This window comes from Camelus ferus, chromosome 27 (genome assembly GCF_009834535.1).
Source record: "Camelus ferus isolate YT-003-E chromosome 27, BCGSAC_Cfer_1.0, whole genome shotgun sequence".
Lineage (NCBI taxonomy): Eukaryota > Metazoa > Chordata > Mammalia > Artiodactyla > Camelidae > Camelus > Camelus ferus.
In genome coordinates, this window is record NC_045722.1 from 6221284 (window position 1) to 6244602 (window position 23319).

At 36.4% G+C, this 23319-nt stretch overlaps 1 protein-coding gene across 1 annotated transcript in view; it reads left to right on the top strand.

The window, feature by feature from the left end:
* Nucleotides 1-263: 263 nt before the first annotated feature.
* Nucleotides 264-23319, top strand: part of ETFA (electron transfer flavoprotein subunit alpha) — a 61680-nt gene continuing 38624 nt past the window's right edge. Inside the window, exons 1-8 of the mRNA XM_006173502.3 lie at nucleotides 264-425; nucleotides 11450-11596; nucleotides 13798-13879; nucleotides 13982-14064; nucleotides 18514-18613; nucleotides 19633-19743; nucleotides 20417-20518; nucleotides 21665-21733. Coding sequence (XP_006173564.1) covers nucleotides 387-425; nucleotides 11450-11596; nucleotides 13798-13879; nucleotides 13982-14064; nucleotides 18514-18613; nucleotides 19633-19743; nucleotides 20417-20518; nucleotides 21665-21733 — 733 coding nt within the window. The 5' untranslated portion in view covers nucleotides 264-386. The remainder of the gene's footprint in view (nucleotides 426-11449; nucleotides 11597-13797; nucleotides 13880-13981; nucleotides 14065-18513; nucleotides 18614-19632; nucleotides 19744-20416; nucleotides 20519-21664; nucleotides 21734-23319) is intronic.

Consider the following 23319-nt stretch of genomic DNA (forward strand, 5'->3'; position numbering starts at 1 on the left):
CAGATCAGAGGGAAAGTTCATTCCAACAGCTTTGCACAATGGGGGCGGGGGACGAGGGCTGGCAGGCGTTCTGAGCTGCTGTGGCCGGCAGCCTAACCGCTTTGCCCGGGTTTTTCCTTAGCCTGGCTTCACCCGAGGATTCCTAGAGCACAGCCCCAGCTTTGTCCCTCTCTCCAGTTTCACCCCTAACTTTCCGCGGTTCCCATTGGCTGTGAGACCGTCCAATGAGCAGGCAGGAACTGTGCGCTTGCTTTCCTCGCCCGGGGCGTCCGCCCTCGTTCCCGCGTCTCGCGAGCGTTGCGGTGACTGGCGGAGGCGGTGCAGCTGGGTCAGCTCGCGGCTACGGTGAGGCGGAGGGTGCTGAGAGGCGGACGGGTGCGGAGACCATGTTCCGAGCGGTGGCTGGTGGGCAGCTCCGGCGGGCGGTGAGTCCGAGCTGGGAGGACCGAGCCTGGTGATGGTCTAGCCTCAACCTGCCGTCCCTGTGAAGGGCTTGGCGAAGCTCGCCGGCTCCCCCAGACCTGACCGGCCCTCGCGCAGGGAGGCCCAGCCGGGCCGGGGGCTCGGGCTGCAAGTTCTGGGGCCTACCCTAATCTCCTTCCGGGTCGCCAGCTCGGGGCCAAGGCCGGAGCGTTGAACCTGCACTCCTGCTGCCCCTCCTCCTCCCCGCCCTTTTCCCAGCCTCTCACCCAGCACTGCCAGGCTGTCAAGTTCTCCACCTTCGGCGGGGAGTGAGCTGCCGCGTCCCCGGGGAATCTTTACCCCAGGGAGGAAAATGTCGCCTCTGGGATGCCCTCTTGGAAAAAGTTTAAAACCTGAATTCAGTTTGGAAGCTGACATTTCTGGAAGAATTAAACATTTTCTCCTGGCGCTTTGTGGCCCACTCACTGTCTAGTGCTGGGGGCGAGGGGTGATACGCTTTGATGGAAACTTGCTCTGCTCTCTGGCGGATGGGGCAGTGCTGGGGTTAGGTGATTGCGCAGGTGTAGTCTATCATCCAATTTGACAGCTTTAGGCAATTTTGAAAGGCAGGCGTCTTTTTTATTACTGCAAGCTGACCTGGTTTTAAACCAGCAGCTTGTTGGTTAAATAGCTCGGAATCTATTGGTAATACTAAGTTTTTGGTGCTTTCGTTAGTTACAAATCATGAGTTTAGCACATTTCTTTCTTCTTTCGTGAGAAGGACTGATAGAAAATATGATTTTTGTCCTAATGCTGTGGGACAGTAAGTGTTTGGAGACTGACCAATTACAAGTCAAGTAACAGTTTATATTGTGCATTCTGTGGATTGTCTAATTAGGTTAAATGACAAGATTGCTAAACTAAGGGTGAGAAACTTTCCTGACCCTTTGTACTTTTTCTATAGTTTTCTTTTTTGTATGCATGTTTTCTTATCCACCACTGGGATTTTCTCCCTGAGATATAGTTGGTACTCTTCCTAGATGTCTGTAGGTCCTTTTTTTCTGTATTCCTTGTTCCATTAAAAAAAAAAAAATCCTTACCCCAGCACCAGCCCACTCCCCACCCCTCCCTCTACACACAGACGAAGTTCAAACTCACATCCTTCAGGTCAGCATTTAGTCTTTCTGTCAGAAGTTTTCCTCAGAGGATCCAGACATTAAAAACTTAAAGTCATGGATTTGAGAAAATTCCAGGTATCAGAGCCAGAGTCTTAAGTATCTGGTAATTGGAAGGTGATTTTGTAGACGGATTAGAAGTCTGGCGTAAGTGAAATAGTTGTGGAGGGGGAGTTTAGGACTCAGTTATTTTGTAGAGCTAACAGAAAAAAATGGAATGATTAGCTTAAGTAATTATAAACAGTTTGCCAATGTATGTTGACAGTATTTCCAAATCTTTATTGTGGTTTGCCATGGACTTTGACCTTGACTTATTTTTAGAATTTGAAGTCATGCTAAGTAGAGTAGTCCCTCTGGGGTCATTAAGAACATTTGAGAGATTTGATTTTCAGGGGTATAAGAAAATGGTGGGAACACTTCTAAAGTGGATACATAAATATACATACATATTCAACTGTACAATTTTTGAAATTTCTGACTTACAGGAAAGTTGCAAGAATAGTACAAAGAATTCTCAAAACCCTTTACTGAGTTTCACCAGCTGTTACCAGTTTGGCACATTTGCTTTATCTCGCTTCATATATACATATTATTATTTTTCTGAGCCATTTGAGAATATGTTGCAGACATGACCTTTACTCCTAAATAGTTCAGTGTATTTTCTGTGAATAAGGAGGTTCACCTTTCATAACCACTGTATAATTGGCAAAATTAGCAAGCTTAATGATAAAATATTATTATCTAATCTTCAGACATTCAAATATTAGCTATTGTCAGTCATTTGTAGCAATATTTCTTATTCTAGTCTGGGGTAGCCCAGGAACATGCCTTGCATTTAGTTCTCACGTCTTGTCAGTCTTTGTTAGAAAAGCTCCTCAGCCTTTGGCTTTGATGGCGTTGACATTTTTGGAGAATACAGACCTTTTTTGTTGACTGTCCCTTGATTTAGGTTTGTCTCATGTTTTCTTTGATTAGTTTCAGGTTCTGTATTTTTGGCAGGAGTATCACAGAAGTTGTATTATGTTCTCAGTACATCATGTTAGGCTCATAATGTTTGTTTATCCCATTGCTGGTAATGTTAGTTACTTGGCTAAAGTGTTCACCAGATTTGTCCACTATCAGATTACTGTTCCTCCCTCTGTGGTTTTTAACTGATTTGTGGGGAGATACATCAAAACTATGTAACCCTTCTGTTTCTCACCAGACTTTCACCCAGTAGTCTTACCTGTTGATGATTCTTGACTGAGAAAGGATTACTGAAATGTAAAATGGTGGTTTTTCTAATTCTATCATCCCTTCTACATTTATTAGCATTCTAAGGGAGAAGAGTTCCTTCTTTTTGTGTTGTTGTTGTATTTATTTATGAACTCATGAATCCTTACTTTATTCATTATAATCCATTACTACTCTTAAATTTTTTGATGCTCAAGTTGTCCATATTTCTAAAGTGTGAGTCCCTTCAGTCTGGCTTCTGTTTACTGATATTTATGATACTGTAAAGTCAAAATGGCTTATCTGAATCCCTACTCTTGAAATTAAAAAAAAAATTGTTCTGTAGCTAACTAGTAGCTAGTAAATGTACGAATATGCTTCTACAAAACCATATTTTTAATAACACATTAATCTATTAAAATATTAAAAGACTAAACTATTAAAGGTGAATATAGCTAATATGAATATAGCTGACACTACTAAACTGTACACTTTAAAAATGGTTAAAATGGTAAATTTTATATTTTTTTATTGCAACTAGTGAACAAAAAAAAGAAATACCTTAAACTGCTAGAATTTGTTAAATGTCTTGCATTTGGTGTCTACATTCCATTTCCATTGTGACTGATTTGTGCCCTTGAGCAAAATCCTTCATCTTTGCCGAGGAGGGCTTCTCAGTGTCATCAGATAATGAAGGTGGTATTTTCCGTCTACAGCAAAGAGCTGGAGAACACACTGGGGGGAAATAGGTAGGCATGCATAATTAGTTAACATTCTTGTAGGGATATTAAGCATTAGTATTATTTTATTCATTTACATTTGAAATTGATTTGTTGACTAATAAGATACCAAAGAAACATTTTACCTGGATAGAGAAGCAATACTTTTCAAAGTTATTTGAGTTTTCCTATTACTGTATTCATTACTAGGCAGGAAGGTGTATCTATCATGATTCAGAAACTATGAAACTGGTATGAAGGAACATGACATTTTTCAGAGTCCATGATCTAGCATTGATGAATGAGATTGAACTCTGTAATTCACATGCAAATTTTAATTTCTTTTGAAAGAAGAAAGAGAGCCAATTTTGATGTGATGCTAAAAGATTTATTGCATAAGATGAGTTTCGTAAAATCATGCTGCTTGCCAATGTATCTGCTTAAGGGTCTTGCCTGTTTTTAAAGTGAAGTAAATTGACTGTGTCTTTAATATTATAATCAATGTTATATGACATTTCTAGTCATGATTAAAAGCTACCATATTTTATTACTAAAGAGGTTAAAGTAAGTTACTTAGTTTAAGTTCAGAAATGTAATATACATTTTATTATTATAAAATGTATGTTAAAATAGGGATGGGTGACTTTATATATTATTTATCTTTTTCAGTAGAAGTTGGAAAGATTTTATAGTTTATTCCTGCTTTTTAATTTTTGAGATAAGCATAAAGACCCTCTCCCCACCCCCATACCATTAACCCCACTTAGTTTTCAAAGTGATGGGAGGTAGATTAAACTTATTCTTACTACCTAAGGTTTTGAGTGGGTTTGGAAGGGTAAAGTATGGAGTTAGAGTCCAACTTTTTCCCTCTTCTAACACCTGTGGTAGTTTACTACATGAACACAGTTAAAATCACAGCAGGAACTCCTGAGCAGTAAATCTACTTTGTTGTTCCTAAAAAGACTGAAAAGCAAAAGCAATGTGAAAGCTGTTAAGGTTGAAGAAGAAAAGGACCAAAATGTGTTCATTGGACTTAGCTATCACTGGTTGTTGGTGACTTTGAAGAGACTTGATCCAGTGTTGCAGTGGAAGTGAAGCCGGTTTGCTATGAGGAAAGGAGAAAGAGAGGTGAGGCAGTAGAATTTGTGTGTAAGGACGTTGTTTTCAAGAAGTTTGGCCCTAAAAGGTTGAAGAGAGGATGATAATCCCTTTAAACCCTGCCCTCAAGAAGTCTGCTGTCTCACAAAGACCAGTCAATTTAGTAAGGATATGTGGCTGATATGTGAAAGAAAACTTCATATTTTACTATTTGAGACTAAGATTAAAATTGAGCAGAGAGTACAGAGCATTCCCATATTATCCCACCCTCCTTCACTCCCTCCCTGTCAGCATCCTGCACCAGAGTGGTACATTTGTTACAACTGATGAACTTACATTGACACATCATTATCACCCAAAATCCATAGTTTACATTAGGGTTCACTCTTGGTGTTATACATTGTATGTGTTTTGACAAGTATACAGTGACATGTATCCACCATTGTAGTATTATACAGAATAATTTCATGGCCCTACAGTCCTCTGTGCCCTGTCCTTTCCTTGCCAGCCCCTGGCAACTACTGTGTTTTTACTGCTTCCTTAGCTTTGCCTTTTCAGCATGTCTTATAGGTGAACCCATACAATTATGTAGCATTTTCAGACTGTCTTCTTTCATTTAGTAATACGCATTTATGGTTCTTTCATGCCTTTTCCTGGCCTGATAGGTATTTTTTTCTTCTTCAGCACTCAATAATATTTCATTTGCTGGATGTACCACAGTTTATCCATTCACCTACTCAAGGACATTTTGATTGCTACTAACTTCTGGCAATTATGGATAAAGCTTCCGTTGATATCCATGTGCAGGTTTTTTTTGTGGATGTAAATTTTCAGCTCATTTGAGTAAGTAGCAAGGTTGTGTGGCATGAGTATATTTAGTTTTGTGAGAAAGTGCCAACCTGTCTTTGAAAGTGGCTGTACCATTTTTAATTTACACCAGAGTTCCTGTTATTTCACATCCTCACCAACATTTGGTGTTATCAGTGTTTTGGATTTTCACTGTTTTAATAGGTGTGTAGTGGTATCTCATTCTTGTTTAAACTTGCAGCTCCCTAATGATATATGATGTTGAGCATCTTTACTTGTGCTTATTTACCATCTGCGTATTTTCTTCAGTGAGGTGTCTTTTCAGATATTTTGCCCATATTTAAATCTGTTTGTTATTACTGAGTTTTAAGCGTTCTTTGTGTACCTTAGATAACAGTCCTTTATCAGATATGTCTTTTGCAAATATTTTCTCCCAGTTTGTGACTTGTCTTCTCATCCTTTTGATGAAGAGGTTTTTAGAAGGAATGTTCAACTCATTTATTGGACTTCTACTCTGTGCTAGACACTGAAGTAGAGGCTGGGTTTGTAATCATAAGAAAATCAGACATAACCTCTGTACTGACAATCAAGTAGGGAAGACAAGATAATCAGGTGAGTATAGTCAAGTACTGTACTGAGGTTAGTGTACTGTGTCAGGGCTGGCAGAGTCAACCAGTTTGTGGAGATTCAGGAAAGCTTTTATGCTAACATTTATTGAGCATTTATTATGTCCTAGGAACTAGCCCAAGAGCTTTACATTTACTAATTCAATCCTCGCAACAACTCTTGAGATTATTGTTACTGTTGTCATCATCCCCATGTTATGATCTGGGAACTGAGGGACAGAGAAGTAATGGTGGAGGTGGGATTTAAACACAGGCAGGGTGGCCCCAGGCCTGTATTTCCTTAACACTGCTCTGTACTAAAGTTTCTTGGAGGGATTGGCATTTACACAGAAAACATAAGGGTGATTAACTGGAAGCTAATCAAATCACAGGGGAAGAGGTCCTCTATGCAGAGGGAACAATGTGTGGGAAAGCTGGAGGTCAGAGAGAGTAGGGCAAGGTCAAGTATCTGAAAATAAGATATAAATAACGCATGGGATAAATGGCTAGGGAGGTAGATTAAGCCATAGAATAAAATGCCTGGTAAACCAACCTAAGGAGTTGTTTACCATATCCTAAGGAGGCAGGAAGCAATTGATATGTTTTAAGCAGGAGAATAATACATTGAGTTTATATCATTGAAAGATCACTGGGAGAAATGGATTGGAGGAGAGCAAAGTTGGACTGGGAGTCAGTTGGAGAGAGATAATGGCCTGTACTAGGTAGTGGAATTGATGATGGAGAGTAGTGAATAGATTTAGGAGATACTGTATTTTGAAGGAAGAATTGTTATGACTTTAGTGGTTGAATGGTTGTGAGAGTTTAGGGAAAAAAAACAGATATAACTCCCAGATCATGGTTTGGGCAGTTTGTTGGAGAGTGATGCATCCTCTAAAGAGCTCCAGAGAAGCCGTGTGGGAGTGGGCTGGGGGACCAGGGGATAGATGAGTTAAGATTTGAATTTGCTGAGTTGGTGAGTGGCTGATGAGACAAGTTGAGCAATCAGATATGCAGGTGTAAGCTAATTATAGGCCTAGCACTTAGGAGAGAGATTTGATACCTCTGTATCTATATCTATGTTATTCTTACATAGTTGGTAAGTCATAAATTAATCCATGAAAGTAAGAATGGACTAGTCAACAATTTCAAACATTGCTGAAAGAACAAGTAAGGTAAAGCCTGAAGAGTATTTGTTGGTAATTTTGGTGAGGTTAGAAGCCGGGATACAAGTACAGTAGCTGAGGCGTGAATGGAAGATGAGGAATTAGAGAGCTGGAGTGGAAGGTGGGGTAATGGATTTTTAATTTTGGGATTCATTAAAATTGGAAGAGCCTCAAACATGTTTAAAAGTTGACGGGAAGGAGCCCAGGAAAAGGGAGAAGTGGGAGAGGTTAATGAGAGAAGATGCAGAAGTCTTTGGCTTGATTTGAGAGGATGGAGTCTGGAGTCCAGATGAAGGGATCAGATCCAGGAGGAAGGACCTGCAGCAGCTTCTGTTGTGATAGGGCAGGGGCGGGAATCTCTACGTTGGAGGTCAGGAAGGGGAAGTCATTCTCTCCTGATGGCTTCAGTTTTCATTGGGAGGTAAGAAGTGAGGCTTTTTTAGAGTAGGGAGCAGACCTTTGGCAGTTTGAAAAACAGCAGAAGGGACTCTTTGAAATAGTTGCTGTGGAGAGTGAGAGAGAAGCCAACAAGGATGTCATAGTAACATCGCTAGGCAGTTTTAAGGGCTCAGGTAAGGTTGATGACCAAGAATTATGGTGGCACTGCTCTGCATTAAGTAATTTAAATTTAAGTAGCAGTGTTTTGAAGAGATTGAGATTCCTTCTGAACAGCTACCTTATTATTTTAGTAATTATCTTTAAATGTTGAAGATTTGGCTTCTTTTTTTCTCCATTAGAAAGAGGACCCTAAAGTATACAGATGCAATGGGTCAAAAGATAATAAAATGACTTTCATTTCAAAACCTTTTCAGGTACTTTTTGAATCTTTAGTGATATTCTATACCACTTCTATTTAAAATAGGATTTTAGAGATATAGAATTTTTAGGGCTAGAAAAGAGGCCTTTGATGTCCATCTTACTGTTTCTTTTTGACCAGTGCTATTTTTTTTCCCAAAAAACCAAGAGGATATTTGCTAAATGAAATCTTACAGAAATGACCCACATATAGAACAGCTAAAAATGATGGTGCGTTGATGTGAGCTGGTAATTAAAACCCCAAATCTGGAGTTTGACTACCTGGACTTTAACCTGGCTCTGTCTCTCAGCTGTATAGCCACTGAGCTCCAGTTTCCTCATCTGTAAAGTTAGGGTGATAATAGTACCTCCATCATAGAGGCTTTCTGAGTTTTAGGCAAGACTTTATATCTATCTTAGTACAGTGCTCTGTAAATGTTAGTTTGGTTAATTCGGTTAAAGCAAAGCTCAGGTCCATTCCAGCAGCCCTGCCTGCCCGATTCTCACTTTTCGTCTGTGTGGTGGCTTCTTGAGGTGCCCCTGGGAGACCTTTAGTCTTCTATGATGTTTAGTTTAGAAGCTGTTGATCTAGTTTGTTGAAGATGAAGAAACTGAGGTGTGGATTGAGGAATAACATTTTAAAGGTCACAGACCAATTTCTTCTGCTCTAGGCTGCACACAGCTATTACTGCTGAGTTAAGCTACATAACCATGTTTAGTAGCTGCAGCTTCTCTTTAGGTGGTATCTGAGAAATAGAAGGTGGAACGTTGAAGTAGAAGAAAGCTTAGTATTAAAAAAAGTATAAAGGAGTCAATTGATAAAGTAATATGGAGTGCCCTTATGTATATACTGCTTAGTAAAGATTGATCAGATAGATAGACTGAGTAGTTCTTACATATATTCTTTTGTTGTTGTTTACTCTTATAAATCTAATTTTTAATAGTCTTTTAAAAACAATATGCATTGTCTCCTTGAAAGTTCTAAAAAGCTTGATGATTCCTTAGGAAACCACCTAATTTATCTTATGATAGAATTATAATTTACAGCAAATGTGGGCCTTCTGCCACCAAATCTTGGATATATTCTTTAAATAGTGATGAAAAGCTCATAATTTTTATTGTAAATGATGTGGGAAGCATAATCAAAAATATGGTTCTGATATATATTGGTAATAAATAGTTTTGTTACTGGCAATTCTTGTGAAATGTGATTTAAATCATAAATTATGCCATTGGGTCCTAATTACAAAGTTCTTTACAAGATATTGTGCTCTTCTGATTAAAAAAGAAGTACCATATAATTCTACAGATGTGTATTGGAAAAAACACTGTACTAGACTGTGGGGATACAGAAATGAACAGGCATGATATTTGACTGCTAAGAACTTTCAGTCCATCCCAGGAATTGTGAATTGTTGTGAATTGTTTTGTGGAGAACAGTTTGTATCAATCAGCATTAAAAGCCTTGAAAGTGTGCCTACCTCTTGATCTAACACTCCTGCTTCTAGAAATTTGTCATAAGAAGAGAATCTTAAGATGTCCATAACGATTTCTAACCTCAACTGTAAAGACTCATCTCCCATGAGAAGGAAGTTTTATTTTTATTGTAAAGAAGGAAAAGTTATACAAGCAGCTACTTGATTTGGCAAAAACAGAAGTCTCATTTTCTTCCCTTTCCTTGCTCCCTTTGAGTAAACAAAAAGGGAGGAAAAAGACAAGAAATGTCATCCACTGGTACGTAGTGCAGGTGATTCCTTCCTCTAGCCTGTTCTGCAGTGCTGTCCTCTTCCTCTTTCTATCCTCATTGTTGTGGTTCTGGAAGCATTTCTACCCCTGAAGGATTGCCCTGGAGTCTCTGGCCCCCAGCTCTGGGATTGGATTCATCAAGAGTAGAGGGGGTTTAGAGGGCTGAGGAGAAGGAAGGGGTTGCAGTGGAAGAGGTAGGAAGCTTAGGGGAAGAAGGGCTTCTATTTTGTTGAAGGGTGCATAGGATCCGGCCTAGTCATTTATGGAAGCAGAGCAGCCAGAGTAACCTGGCCAAGTTCCAATCAGAAAGGTCTTCCTAGACTAAAAGGAACTCTTGTCTGTTGAGGATGAGTGCAGAGATTTAGCTATGAGGATGATCTCTGCATTGTTTATAATAATAAAAAAATTACTAATAACCCAAATGATTTTGGATACTAGTTGAACTAGTATATTAGTAATAAATAGGTGAAGAATATAGCAGTTGATATTGACAATGTAGTAAACATAAATATATGAATTTTGTCAATTTAGTTGTGTAACCAGCATTATAGCCCAGTGCCTGGCTTCCCTTCATTCTTACCCTCCTTATAAATTTCCAGTGCTGGGTGTGTATTAAACTATGCTTTTGTCATTCCAATTCTAGATCTGAAGATGATTGCTGAATTCAAAGCCACCCTGTGCCATTTGATCATCAGTGCTTCTTTTTCTCATTTCTCACTGCCGTTTTCCACAAGGATAGTTCAAAAATTTTCTCCTTTCCTCATGCCTGTGGTGCGCTTCCTTATCCTTTCACGTGGCAGGAACACCTAAACTTCCTTTCTTCCTCGTGATTCTCTACTTCATTGATCTGCAGCCTCCAACATTTTGCACCTCTTCATTCATCAAAAAACTACTTTGCCTTACAATTGTATGTGAACAAGTATTATTTCCCTTGAAAACTTTTTTCCTCCCCTGGTTTCTCAAGTTTCTTAGTGGTTCTTTTTTGTTTTTTTTTTTAATTGAAAACTTTTGTCCCTTGAAAACTTTGAGTGCAGGGACCATTCTTGTTCATTGTGTTCCCAGTGTTTGAATTTATTTCAAATAATCATGAACTATTGGTGGTCTCTTGATGGTCCACAGTAGCTATGGATGGAAGGTGGTTGATTCCAAGATACTGTCCAAAAGCTGTGGTTTTTTTTTTAATTTGGAAGCATATTTAAAGAATTGAAACCTTAGCAAAATTGCTATGTAGTGTTGTATTTTAAAGACAGATGTATGTTATCAGTTATTTTGGCATTGAACTAATTTTACCTGGAGCAAGAGAACTTTAGTAATTGATTTCATACCCATTATTTCTAGATATACTGTGCTCTTTAGGAGGATTGCTGTAAATGAATGTAATTGGTAGTAGTTTGATTCCCAGTTTGATAGTTAATGTGCTCTAAGGATTTAAAATTTAGATACACTTAGCAGTTTCTAGTTGAATATAGAGTAATGAGAAAGTTGCTTGGAAATAATAAAAATTTTCTCTAACAGTAGAAATAATTTGCATTTTCTGTGTTTATTAAGTAAGACTATTAGTAATAGAGTGATAGACACATAGCCCAATTTTTGCTTTTGAGCAAGAATTTTGTAAATACATTTATAGAACTGAATATTGCATACAATTTTCTTTAAAGCAAACATGCTTAACAATTAGAACAAAAAAGATTGTATTTCAACATTCGTTTCCTATTTTTTCTTTTTAGGCCTCATTGCTGCGATTTCAGAGTACCCTGGTGATAGCTGAGCATGCAAATGATACCCTAGCACCCATTACATTAAATACCATCACTGCAGCTAAACGTCTTGGAGGTGAAGTGTCCTGCTTAGTAGCTGGAACCAAATGTGACAAGGTGAGAAATTCTTAAGGTCAACCATAGCAAATATAATCTCCATCAAGAGACAGGGAAAGATGGCGACAGAGAATTATGCTGAGGACTGTAACCCAAACTGGGCTCTAATCCTCATTAAATGGTCAATGTCACAGCTGTTACTACGTGTGAAAAAGGAACTAAAAGGTTTGCTCACTAAGCATTTTATCTTTTGAAATGAGGTAGAATGCTTGATTTAGTTCCACTGGCACCATCATGTGCCATCAGGTACCAAGTAGAGTGATAATATTTGAGTCCCCTTAGAGGTTAATAGCAGATTCCTTTTTTGTATTGATGAATATACTTGCTAATTGCTTTTAATTCCTGAAAGTGGTAAATTTGGAAAAAGTATCATGGGTGTTAATTTTTAATTGGTTTAAGAATTCAAATGTAAGTACTATGCTTTCCAAACATACCTGATACTAAAAGATGTTCCTTGTTTTGTTTTTTTGACATAAGACAATGACAGCTTTGTAAACTGACCCCCTGGAAAGGAGTTATAATGTGGTTTGCAGAGCCTGTACCTCTGGGCTGTAGTGTAGTTGAAATCGTGCTTCAATTAAGCTTACCCAGCTTGAGTCACCAGTTCCTTCTCATACCGTATAGGAGTTGTCAAGTGTGTAACTGGGGGCTTGGACCTCAGGGGAAGAAATCTAGAAGAGCACATTTCTTTTGAGGATTTTATTTTTTATTAAGTGATACTGATACAGAGCATGTGACATAATGCAAGTTCAGTGTGTTATTGCTGCTTCTGTCCAATTTCTTACTTGAAATTGGTATCTTAAAAGAATGTATTCTAGCAAGTTTGGGGTCATGTGTATTTCTTTACCTAAATCCTGCCAACAACTATTAAATCATATATAATTGATGTTAACCACAATGTATGATGATATGGCTAAGCTGTCTTTTTGGTTGCCCTGCTTTCAGATATACAAGTTCTGGATTTATTTATTTTGCTGTGATTTTAAACCATGATTCTGATATGACTTGAAAAATATTTGATGCTATTTTATTTGCACTATTTTGAGAAAAATAAAAACAAATCATCTTTTCTTCAGTTACAGTCTTACTATCATGTCTCTTTCTAATCTTAAAAACAACCAGTACCAGACTCTGTTAACAGCCTAGGCAGGTTCAGATGAGGTGCTTTTGCACTGCATTCTTTCTTCAGTGAATATTGTTGCAACCTCACCGTCTGTTGAGCTGGGGCAGGAGGCACAGCCTTTTATGCCTGCTCATCAGTGAATCAGCATGGAGTACACAAGACAGAAGACATATGATTGCTATGTTTCTGCTAAAGCAGAAGCCAGTCATGCTGTAATTAGAGAGATTTAAAAGAAGGAATTCTTAGTGCCTTCTGTATACAGAAAATCTGAGTGGTCGAAAAGCTTTCCCAGAACTTCATCCTGATTCCAAACAGGAAAAATGAGGAATTAAAATAGAAAATATTTTGCTTCATTATAGATAAATATATGTAGATGAGCAGGAGCTCAGTGATTGAAAATGGACTGTTATGTAAGATTTTCTCCTCTACAGCTACACTACCCCGAACATGTCTATCTCATCTGATCTTGGAAGCTAAGCAGGGTCGGGCCTGGTTAATACTTGGATGGGAGAACTGGGAATGCTGGATGCTGTAGGCTTTAAAAAAAAAAAAAAAGATTTTCTCTATTGCTCAGATTCACTGATTTTAGTATCAGCAGAAATTATTGTTGTCAAATAAAGTGCGTTGGCCTGTATTGCCAGTGTGGTTAAGTCCTGTTCTTTATCTCTAGGAATCCCAAGACTGAAAGGTATTGGCTGTGTTGTTATTGTGAGAGAGAACCTAACCACTACCTCATTTACACCATTTCTAAAATGATGAACTTGATGTTTATAGTGAGGGAAGGGTAAAGAGCTCAATTTACAACTAAATTTAAATGGACAGTTGTGTTGATTTTGATTTATTCAGTATTTTTCTTTTTCAAGGTAGGAATTTTTGTTTAAGGTCAATTGGTAGTAAGATTAATTGACTTAAGATTTTCCTTGTTAAATACTTTTTTTTATTCCTAAGTAGCCCTTTTTCTAATAAGAACAGTTTTTATAGTTGGCCACTAAGATTTTATGCTCTGTTGATATTTGTAATGGTGCCTCTATTTGTATCCTTCTGTTAGATGTATAATTAAAAACTCTTATATTTATAGGTGGCACAAGATCTCAGCAAAGTAGCAGGTGTAGCAAAAGTCCTGGTGGCTCAGCATGATGCATACAAAGGCCTTCTTCCAGGTGGGCTTTTCCAGTGGAAAAAATGTAATGTCTAAATTATGCTTGAATGTATGAATATGAAAATATTATGAAATGTGTTTGTCAAATGTGTTTAATTCTCAGAGGAACTGACACCATTGATTTTGGCAACTCAGAAGCAGTTCAATTACACACACATCTGTGCTGGAGCATCTGCCTTTGGAAAGGTGAGAAGATTGAGAATGTGGAATCTGATGTCACTTCTTGGAAGAGATAGATTTCATTGTGCTGGGAATGTACAATAGACTTAGTTTAGGGAGTTAAATCTTGGTTTTCTGAATTAATGTGGTAGTTTTGCTAAAATTTATTCTTTCTGGATTTTGTTATAATTTGTTAAGATGCCATCTCCCAGCTTTCAACTTTTGTTGTAGAGATGACTCTGTTCTTTTAAGACTTGGTCATAATTTATTAGAACGTCACTTGCAGATTTTCAGATTTTGTCATGTAGAGAACTCTATTTAAGCTATTTTAAAAATTATTTTTCTTTAAAAACTATGTTGAACTGTCTTGTACAAATGTCATTTGTATTAGTAACCCATCATAAGGGATGATTTATCTGAGTGGCTGATGGGTATTTGAAAGGCCAAATTTTATCTGCTTAGGGGATTTGGGAGGGGTTGTGTGATGGCTGAAGATGTCCTTAGGGTAAAGAAAGCTGTAATCTGATCGTGTGCATCCTGATATGTCTGAAGAAAGAATGTGCTATCAGATGGGTAGTGGTCTGCATGAAATTTAAAGGGGAAGTAAGGAATGTAGGAGGAGCCCAGGAGAAGGAATTTGTCAGTGGGCTTTACTTGCTCTCTGGCCTTGGGTATTATCCTAGTTCCCTTGTCTTTATCCCATTCTTAATAAGCTGCCATTTGTGGTTTTTATTTTTGCCTTTCAAGATGATAAATTAAGTTGTACACAAATACATTCTTATTATAAAGAATACATGCAGTATAGCAGTATGCAGAGCAAGGTATCAAAGTTCCCCTTTCTTATTCCCAACTCTCTTTCCACTTCCAAAGTACACATGTTAACAATTATACATTCTTTTAGGACTTTTTCTATGGATTTTCAAATTATAGTACATGTAAAAAATTTTTTTAACTTCTAGAATAGAATAGTATAGCATGAATTGTTTTGTGACTAGTGAGTTTTTACTTGAGTATGTCTTAAATATTTTCTCATAATGTGCCTCATCTTTTACATGGCTGCATAATATTCCATATTTAGCCAAGGATGGACAATTATTTCTAATTTTTTGCATTTCTAAACTTTGCTGCAAGGAAACATCCCTGTGTATACATGTACTGATGTTTATTTAGAATAGAGTTCTAGAAGTGAAATAGCTGAGTCAAAGTCTGTGTGCTTTTAAAATTTTGATGTATATTGCTAAATTGCTCTCTCAAAAAGGATGCCTCAGTTTACATTCCACCAGTTGCATACCTTGCCAGCACTTGCTGTTGTACATTTTAACATTTCCCCCAATCTGATGGGAAAAATTATAATCTCTAAAAAATTTGCATTTCTCTGATAATGAGATCAAATATTTTTTCATATGGTTATTTCTTTTTTGAATTGTCTTGATTTGACTTTTTTATATTCACAATTCTGTTGTAATTGATTTTTAAATACGAGTTTGGGGAATAAGATATAAGCTCTTTCATCACCTAACTGTGTTGAGTGGCAATAGCAGTGAGTTCCCAATATATTGATCTCTTTTCTTGCAAAATATGAATATCTATCTATCTTGTGAATATCTATCTGTGGTGCAATATTGCTTCTACACGTGAATCACTGCAAACGTAGCGATTTTGCACAGTCACCTGTGTAAGTTGCTCTAGTTTGTTTTTAACTTCAGAATTATTACTTTGAACTCATTAGATTTTTTCTTGTAAGATTAATAGACTTTTTAGGCAATAACAGAACTTTCAACCTACAGTATAAGTACATGAGTTTAATGAGCAGTTGTTCTTTTATTGCATTATCACATTGCAGACTGTCATGAGGTTTTCCATTTTTGTATGAGGTTTGGTAATTGGTAAGTAAAACGGTTCTACAGGGGTGCATGACTCTGGGCTAATTATTTACCTTTCTGAAGTCTGTTTTTTCTGATATGTAAAATGATGCAGTTTGACCAAGTGATGCCTATTATCTGACAACTAGAAATGCTGAAAAATGGAATGGGTTTCCTCTATGGTAGGTTTCTCTTTCCCTGGATATGATTAAGTCAGAGGCTTGACATTCAACTATTGTACTTTGGATGTTGTAGATGAGCATTGAACTAAAAGATTTTCGTGGACCATTCCATCTCTGAGAGTTTTGATTCCATGTTGAATGATTTAAACAATTTCATGAGTCTTGAGTTTCTGTGATGACAGTTTACCTAAAAGATTGTTAAACCAAGAAAGGGTGTTTGTTGTATCTAATTAGCTAGATTTTAATACTCTGGCCTGAATTACTGTGTTCTGACATGTGGGAGTTTTGAGAACAAGGGTCACATAATAGTAACTGGTGCTGCAGCCTCTGAATGGATTTGGAATGAGAAAGAGTCCATCAGATGAAGCTAAACAATTTGCTCTCTAACAGTCTTTCACCAACTGTTTTTAAGATACCACATTTTTATACCACTATGCTAGAATTTAAAAATCTGTCATCTTTTTGTGCATCAAGAAACTACTCTGTTAGTTATTGCCTCTCCTTCCCTGAAACCCTGAGCCTGTGGTGTAGAGATAGATCTGTTTACCACCCACCCTCAGGACATGTAGACAAAAGATCAGACCTGGAAAAACGTGCCTTTAAGCACTGGGGTAAATTTTTTTATTTTCAAGATGTGCTAAAATAAAACGGACAATAAGAGTGTAAAAGATATTAAATTTCAAGGAATTTAGAAAGTTCTAAAACTTAAAAAGAGAGACAGTCTGCATAACATAAAATTTATAAGAGAATCTGCTCAGCCAGGTAACAATATTCCAGCAGTATTTCCTGAACAGTTAAAGAAGGTGGGTGGTTCGGGGAAAGAGTTACTTACTGAAGCAGTCTTTAAATACTGACAAATTTGGTTTGTTTTGAAAGCAGATGTCTTCTAAACCTCTTATTTACCAAGTTAGAACTATGTTTAATAGCATTTTAATTTTTTTCCCCAGCCCTTAGTTTCCTATGAGATGTTAATTTTTTCTAATTGTGGTTTTATAAACTGTGGTACTTTCCTGTAGCTCTTTTATCATGGTTGAAAGGGGATTACTATACAACATAGGTAACAACAGACTGAAAAATTAGAAAATCTTTACTGGTGGAAATGCAACAGGAGGAAATTTGACTCAGGCTGTCAACAGCCTTTTGTTAGCATCAATTTATATACAACCACTTACTAGGTACAGGGTAGAGACAGAAGAGAAGTGGAAGACACAAAACTTCTGCTCTTGGGATGCTATAAATTCAGTTGAGGGTCATATAGTATGTATATTAAAATTATTTTAAAATAAAGTACCTGTTAGTGTCAATTAAATCGTGTAATTGTACATGCATATGGGAGGATGCAGAATAAAGGAATGATTAGAGGATAATGCTGATAGAATTCTTAGAGGAACAGAGAGGGTTTGAGGATGGAATGAGGAGAGGAACTTGAATACTGTTGGAGTGAGAGTTTGCCTCCTAGAGGTGATATCATGTACCGAGTTTAGGAGATGCCATGGAATAAGCTCTGTGTAGAAAGCAGTGTAGAATTCACCTTTTCTATTTGTGTGATAAAAGCAACACTTCACTTTTAAACTTACACTTAGATGATGTTATCATCTGGGAAAACCTCTGAGTCTAGAAAGTATGGTTATTCATTCTTCATTAACGATTCTGTTCTAGAGCCCTAGAGTCATAGAAAATTTAGACTGGAAGCATAGAGATTCTCTTCTCATTGTGATGTGAAGTAACTGAGCTCTGGAGATATCGTGGCTTGCCCAGTGATCCCTGCTAGTGGGCGCAAAGCTATCACATGTATCTATTCCAGAGATGTTATGTGCATATACATCTATTTTTGTTGTTCTTTTTATATATACCATACAGGCTGTGCTTTACTTTTCTCATTTTTTAAAAAATGTTACATAAGATTCCATTATATGGAGAAAACTATCATTTATAAGCCTATCCCCTCCTGTTGATGGACCCTTAGATTTTGATTTTTTTTAATGCAACATCACTTTTTAAAAAGGTGAAAATGTCTGCTTTGAAATTTTTTCATGTGCATTAAGTAAATAGATACAAGTATGTTCTTTTTCAGTATTTGAGAATTTTACTACTCTAAATATTTTTCTATCTTTTCTTATCTAAATTCAATAGTCTATCTGTAACTGTCACACTTTGTAAGTGATGATCTTTAAAGCAAATGTCATATCTCATAATTCAACATCCTGAGTTAAGGTAGTTTATTAATGGAAAGCTCATAAAACTCTTGATGTCGTCAGAGACTGTCCCAAAAGTTGTATTTGAAGTTGTTGTATGACTCAAGGTGCATGTGAAATATAAAATGTTTGAATTAAAATTTGTATAGAATTTGCATTTAGAGAATATTACTGCTGATATTTCATAGCCATTCATCAGCATGTATGTGTGTAACTCACTGCTCATTTTGCTTTTAGAACCTTTTGCCCAGAATAGCAGCCAAACTTGATGTTGCCCCTATTTCTGACATCATTGCAATCAAATCACCTGACACATTTGTGAGAACTATTTATGCAGGTGAGTACCCAAGGAAAATAATCAGCATGCTAAATTTTTGTAAATTTTGAGAGCAAAAATTAATCTTAAAGATAGAATTTTAAAACATGGACCATCTTAAAGATTTCTGAGAAAAATCTCAGTCTTAGAACTGCTGCTAGACCATGACATGACAATTCCCTCTGATCCAGAATGCACTTCTTTCCTTCCTGGTCATTCAATATAGAGTAAGAATTTTCCAGTGATCAATAAAAATTAGATTTACTATTCAGTATATTTTGTAAGTTATGGGAAAGCAAAACTTTCTATTTTTTTAAAGTAGTATTTTCAGTCTTTTATGCTGCTTCTACTCCATTTCCATCTGCATTAAGAAATTCATTTAAGAAAAAAAATTCATTTCAGTGTCTCTTTAGTTGATTAATCTTTTGCTAAGCATGCTGGTCTTTAGTGGGTCTGGAGAAGGCAGTGAGCTCTTTGTTCTTTGTAATTGATTGCAGTTGTGTGTTTCAATATAAATAGTCAATTCTCAAATCAGATCTTTCAACATTAGTAGTATTTAAGAGGAAATATTTGGTCATAGTTTAGGTTACTCTTAATGTGATTGCTAATCCGTAAGAAATGTCTCAAATCCTGTTAAATTTTGGCACATCACAATTCTTGTCCTATCATGTTTCCACTTACTTTCCCTCTATTAGCATGAATAGTAGCAGCTCATGTTGTTGAGTTACCGATTGTTGTTTTTGGAGAAAGAAGCTTTTGTTTATATTCCTTTTAGGAAGAGTGTAGCTGATTAGTGTGGCTGCCTCTTCCAGTTTGTTTCTTCCCTGCAGGTCAGCACTTGTTCTGTTTTTAAAGACATCCAAGGTTACAAGATATCCACTGATAGGTTTCCTCAATGTTATACCTTTGTCCTATGCTTAGTTGAAGCAGAAAACAACTACCTGGTCCACAGTTATTTCTTCCTTTGTGAAGTAAATTCTGAACCTCAAAGGAATACTTGTTTGTTTGTTTGTTTTTATTTAAATAAATGTGTATTTCAGGAAATGCTTTATGTACAGTGAAGTGTGATGAAAAAGTAAAGGTGTTTTCCGTCCGGGGAACATCTTTTGAAGCTGCAACAACAAGTGGAGGTAGTGCTGGTTCAGAAGAGGGTGAGTGTTTGTTTGTACCTGTTTTTGTTTGTTTTAGTTTCTTATTTTTCAGTTCACAGATAATGTTAGAATAAGAGATGGCCTCTAGTTAAATTTCTAATGCAAAGTGATCGAGAGCTCAGTCTAGATGATATTCCCAAGCTTGTACAAAAATAAGAAATAATTATAACATGTCTTTAAATGTCGTTTTTGGTACTGGGTACTAATCGCTTTGGTGTATGTACATCAAAGGGGTAGGAGAGAAGGGGGCCATTAAGATTAATGTGTTATATTGATGTCAAGGTTTTTTACTCTCCTCTCACTGTTTCCTATTATAATAGAGATTGAGTATAACAGAAGAATGTAATAATAGTAAAGGCATGAAGGGTGTTACATTTTGATATATACAGTATCTTACTGAACCCCGTAGAGAGTGCTATTCCAGTTTTACAGGTAGACTCAGAGAATTAAATGACTTCTCAAAAGTTATACAGCTAATGAGGTAAAAGGCTGGAATCTCGCCCCTTTAAGTCTTTCCAAAAATCAGAATGAAATTAGGAGCCAAAAAATTCACAGTAACTGGAAAACTCAAATTTCATGGAATTAATTCTTTGTGTATTTCTCTTCAAGATTATTTTTATTATAGAACTTGAACTCATAGTCATTTTTTTGTTCTATATATCAATAAATGCAGTATCAAGTACTTCCCCAGTGGGCATATCAGAATGGCTTGACCAGAAATTAACAAAAACTGATCGACCAGAGCTAACAGGTGCCAAAGTGGTGGTATCTGGTGGTAAGTGAAATCTTGTAGTTTATTAATTTTAAAAGATGATGTAAACTTAAAATACTTTGCTTTTACTAGTGTTTATTTTAGGGGAGCACAGATTTTTTTTCCCCCAAATGTAAGAAGTAGGTAAATTACAAATGTTACTCCCATTTTACCAATTAGGAAAATGAAATCATGAGTTTAAGAAATAATTTGCGATTTCCGTTGTAAATCTATGTCACTGGCACCAGGGGGAGCATGGTACAAATCTCAACTCTGGCTTTGCAACTTGGTATTTTTGTCTTTTTGACTGACTTCTATGTTATTCTGAAGAGTATGATTGGCTTCTGAATCATAGAACTGGTTGCAGTCTCAGGATCGTGTTGTATGATTCCCACCCTTCACTCTAGTTTGAAAGACTTCCAGGTCTCTATGGAAAGCTCTGAAAGTTTCTTTGCATTTAATACAAAAGCTGTTAATATTGCACAGATTTGCTTCTGTTTGTATGTCATGCTCCCTCCTTAAAAAAAAATTATAGCTTGCTGACTTTTTGAAAAAATGACTTATGATTTAAAAATCTTTTCAAACTAAACATCAAATGAAATATTTAAGCTTCCAAACAGCCTCATATTGCAAGTAGCATTGTGAGGAAATAATTTAATATTTCAAAAAGGTGTATCTGACTCGTTTATTCACTTATTTATTCAAGAAATGCTTGTTGGATATATATATTCTCTACCATGCCCATTGCAAAGTGCTGGAGAAGCAAAAAGGAAAGGCAGGTTATTCTGGCTCTTAAGGACTTTAAAGTCTAGTGGAATGACTTCCATTCAAATAATAACTTCTTTCAGTTGTTCAATTAAGTATTGATAAATACTGTGGATATAGCAATGATGAAGATAGATATGGATCCCGTATTTAAAGAGTTTCTGTTGTAGTGGGGAAGACTGATTTTAAAGACTGATTATACAATTAGTTAACCTGTTAGTTAATTACAGTAGTTCTGACTGCTTTATAGGAGAACAGCAGTATCATTGGAGAAGCCAGGAAAGGCTTTGTATAAGAGATGGCAGTTGTGTAATATGAAGAGTCACTCATGTATACAAAGTTGCAAAATTTTTATGGAATGGAGTTTATATTTGCTTAATTTTTTTTCCCATCTTTTTAAATTAGGTCGGGGTTTGAAGAGTGGAGAGAACTTTAAGTTGTTGTATGATTTGGCAGATCAACTACATGCTGCAGGTAAAGTTACTTTCCCTAGAAAAATGTCCCCATTTCATTGGAAATATTTTTTCTTTATTGTTTCATTTACATGTAAGTCACTCAAGGCTGCAGATTTTCTTTTTGCTTTCTTTGGTTTTCAACTCTTCTATCTGAAACAGTTTTCTCAGTCTTTCGAGGTATAAATGGTAAAGCATTCAGTAAGTAGAGGGTGTCCTCAATTTTTCTTATTTATGTGACAATCCTAATGTTTGCCAAATTTTAGTAGTTTTTACCATTAAAAAAATTAAATGTCAGCTTTAGTGCTTATATCATATTCAGGAATGCCCTTGTTTTCTTTCTTTTTTGGTGGTCTAATGTAATCCTCTTCTACAAGTAGAAATTAACATTTAATGTTACTTTAAAAATTTATAGAGAACATGAATTTATAGAGAACTTGTTTTTAAAAGTGTATTGAGAATGAAATGATTTTTTTGAAAAATCAGAAAATTAAAAATATTTTGTTTTTTAATTACACAACTATTAGGTGAATATATCCTTCTTTTTAAAAAAAAAGTCTCAGTTCTGTCTTCCCCCTTTTAAGAGTTTTGTGTATAACTTTCTAGGCTTTTTATATGCTTTTATATTACCTAACATGTGTACCCATAGAAGCAGTTATGGTTTTGTCGGAATAAAGGCATAGTATTGACTATAATCAGATGGTGGTATTTGAGGATGTTTATTTCATTTCATTTTTTAAAAATTGAAGTATAGTTGTTTTACAGTATTGTGTCAGTTTCTGGTATACAGCACAGTGATTTAGTTATACATATATATACATTATCTTTTTCGTATTTTCCATTATGATTTATTATAGGATATTGAATATAGTTCCCTGTGCTATACAGTAGGACCTTGTTTATCTATTTTATATAAAGTAGTTTGTATTTGCTAATCCCAGACTCCTAATTTATCCCTCCTCCACCCACTTTCCCCTTAGGTAACCATAAGTTTGTTTTCTATGTCTGTGAGTCTGTTGCTATTTTGTAAATAAGTTCATTTGTGTCATATTTTAGATTCCACACGTAAGTGATGTCATACGGTATTTGTCTTTCTCTTTCTGACTTATTTCACTTAGTATGATAATCTCTGGATATCCATGTTCTGCAAATGACGTTTCATTCTTTTTTTATGGCTGAGTAGTCTTCTATTGTGTGTATATACCACATCTTCTTTATCCATTCATTTTGTCAAAGGACATTTAGGTTGTTTCTGTGTCTTGTCTATTGTAAATAGTGCTACTGTGAACATTGGGGTGCATGTATCTTTTTAAATTAGAGTTCCCTCTGGGTATATGCTCAGGAGTGGGATTGCTGGCTCATATAGCAGTTCTATTTTTAGTTTTTTAAGGAACCTCCATACTGTTCTCCATAGTGGCTGCACCAATTTATGTTCCCACCAGCAGTATTGGAGGGTTCCCTTTTCTCCACATCCTCTCCAGCATTTATCATTTGTGGACTTTTTAATGATGGCCTTTCTGACCAGTGTGAGGTGATACCTCATTATAGTTTGGTTTGCATTTCTCTAATACTTAGCGATATTAAGCATCTTTTCATGTGCCTATTGGC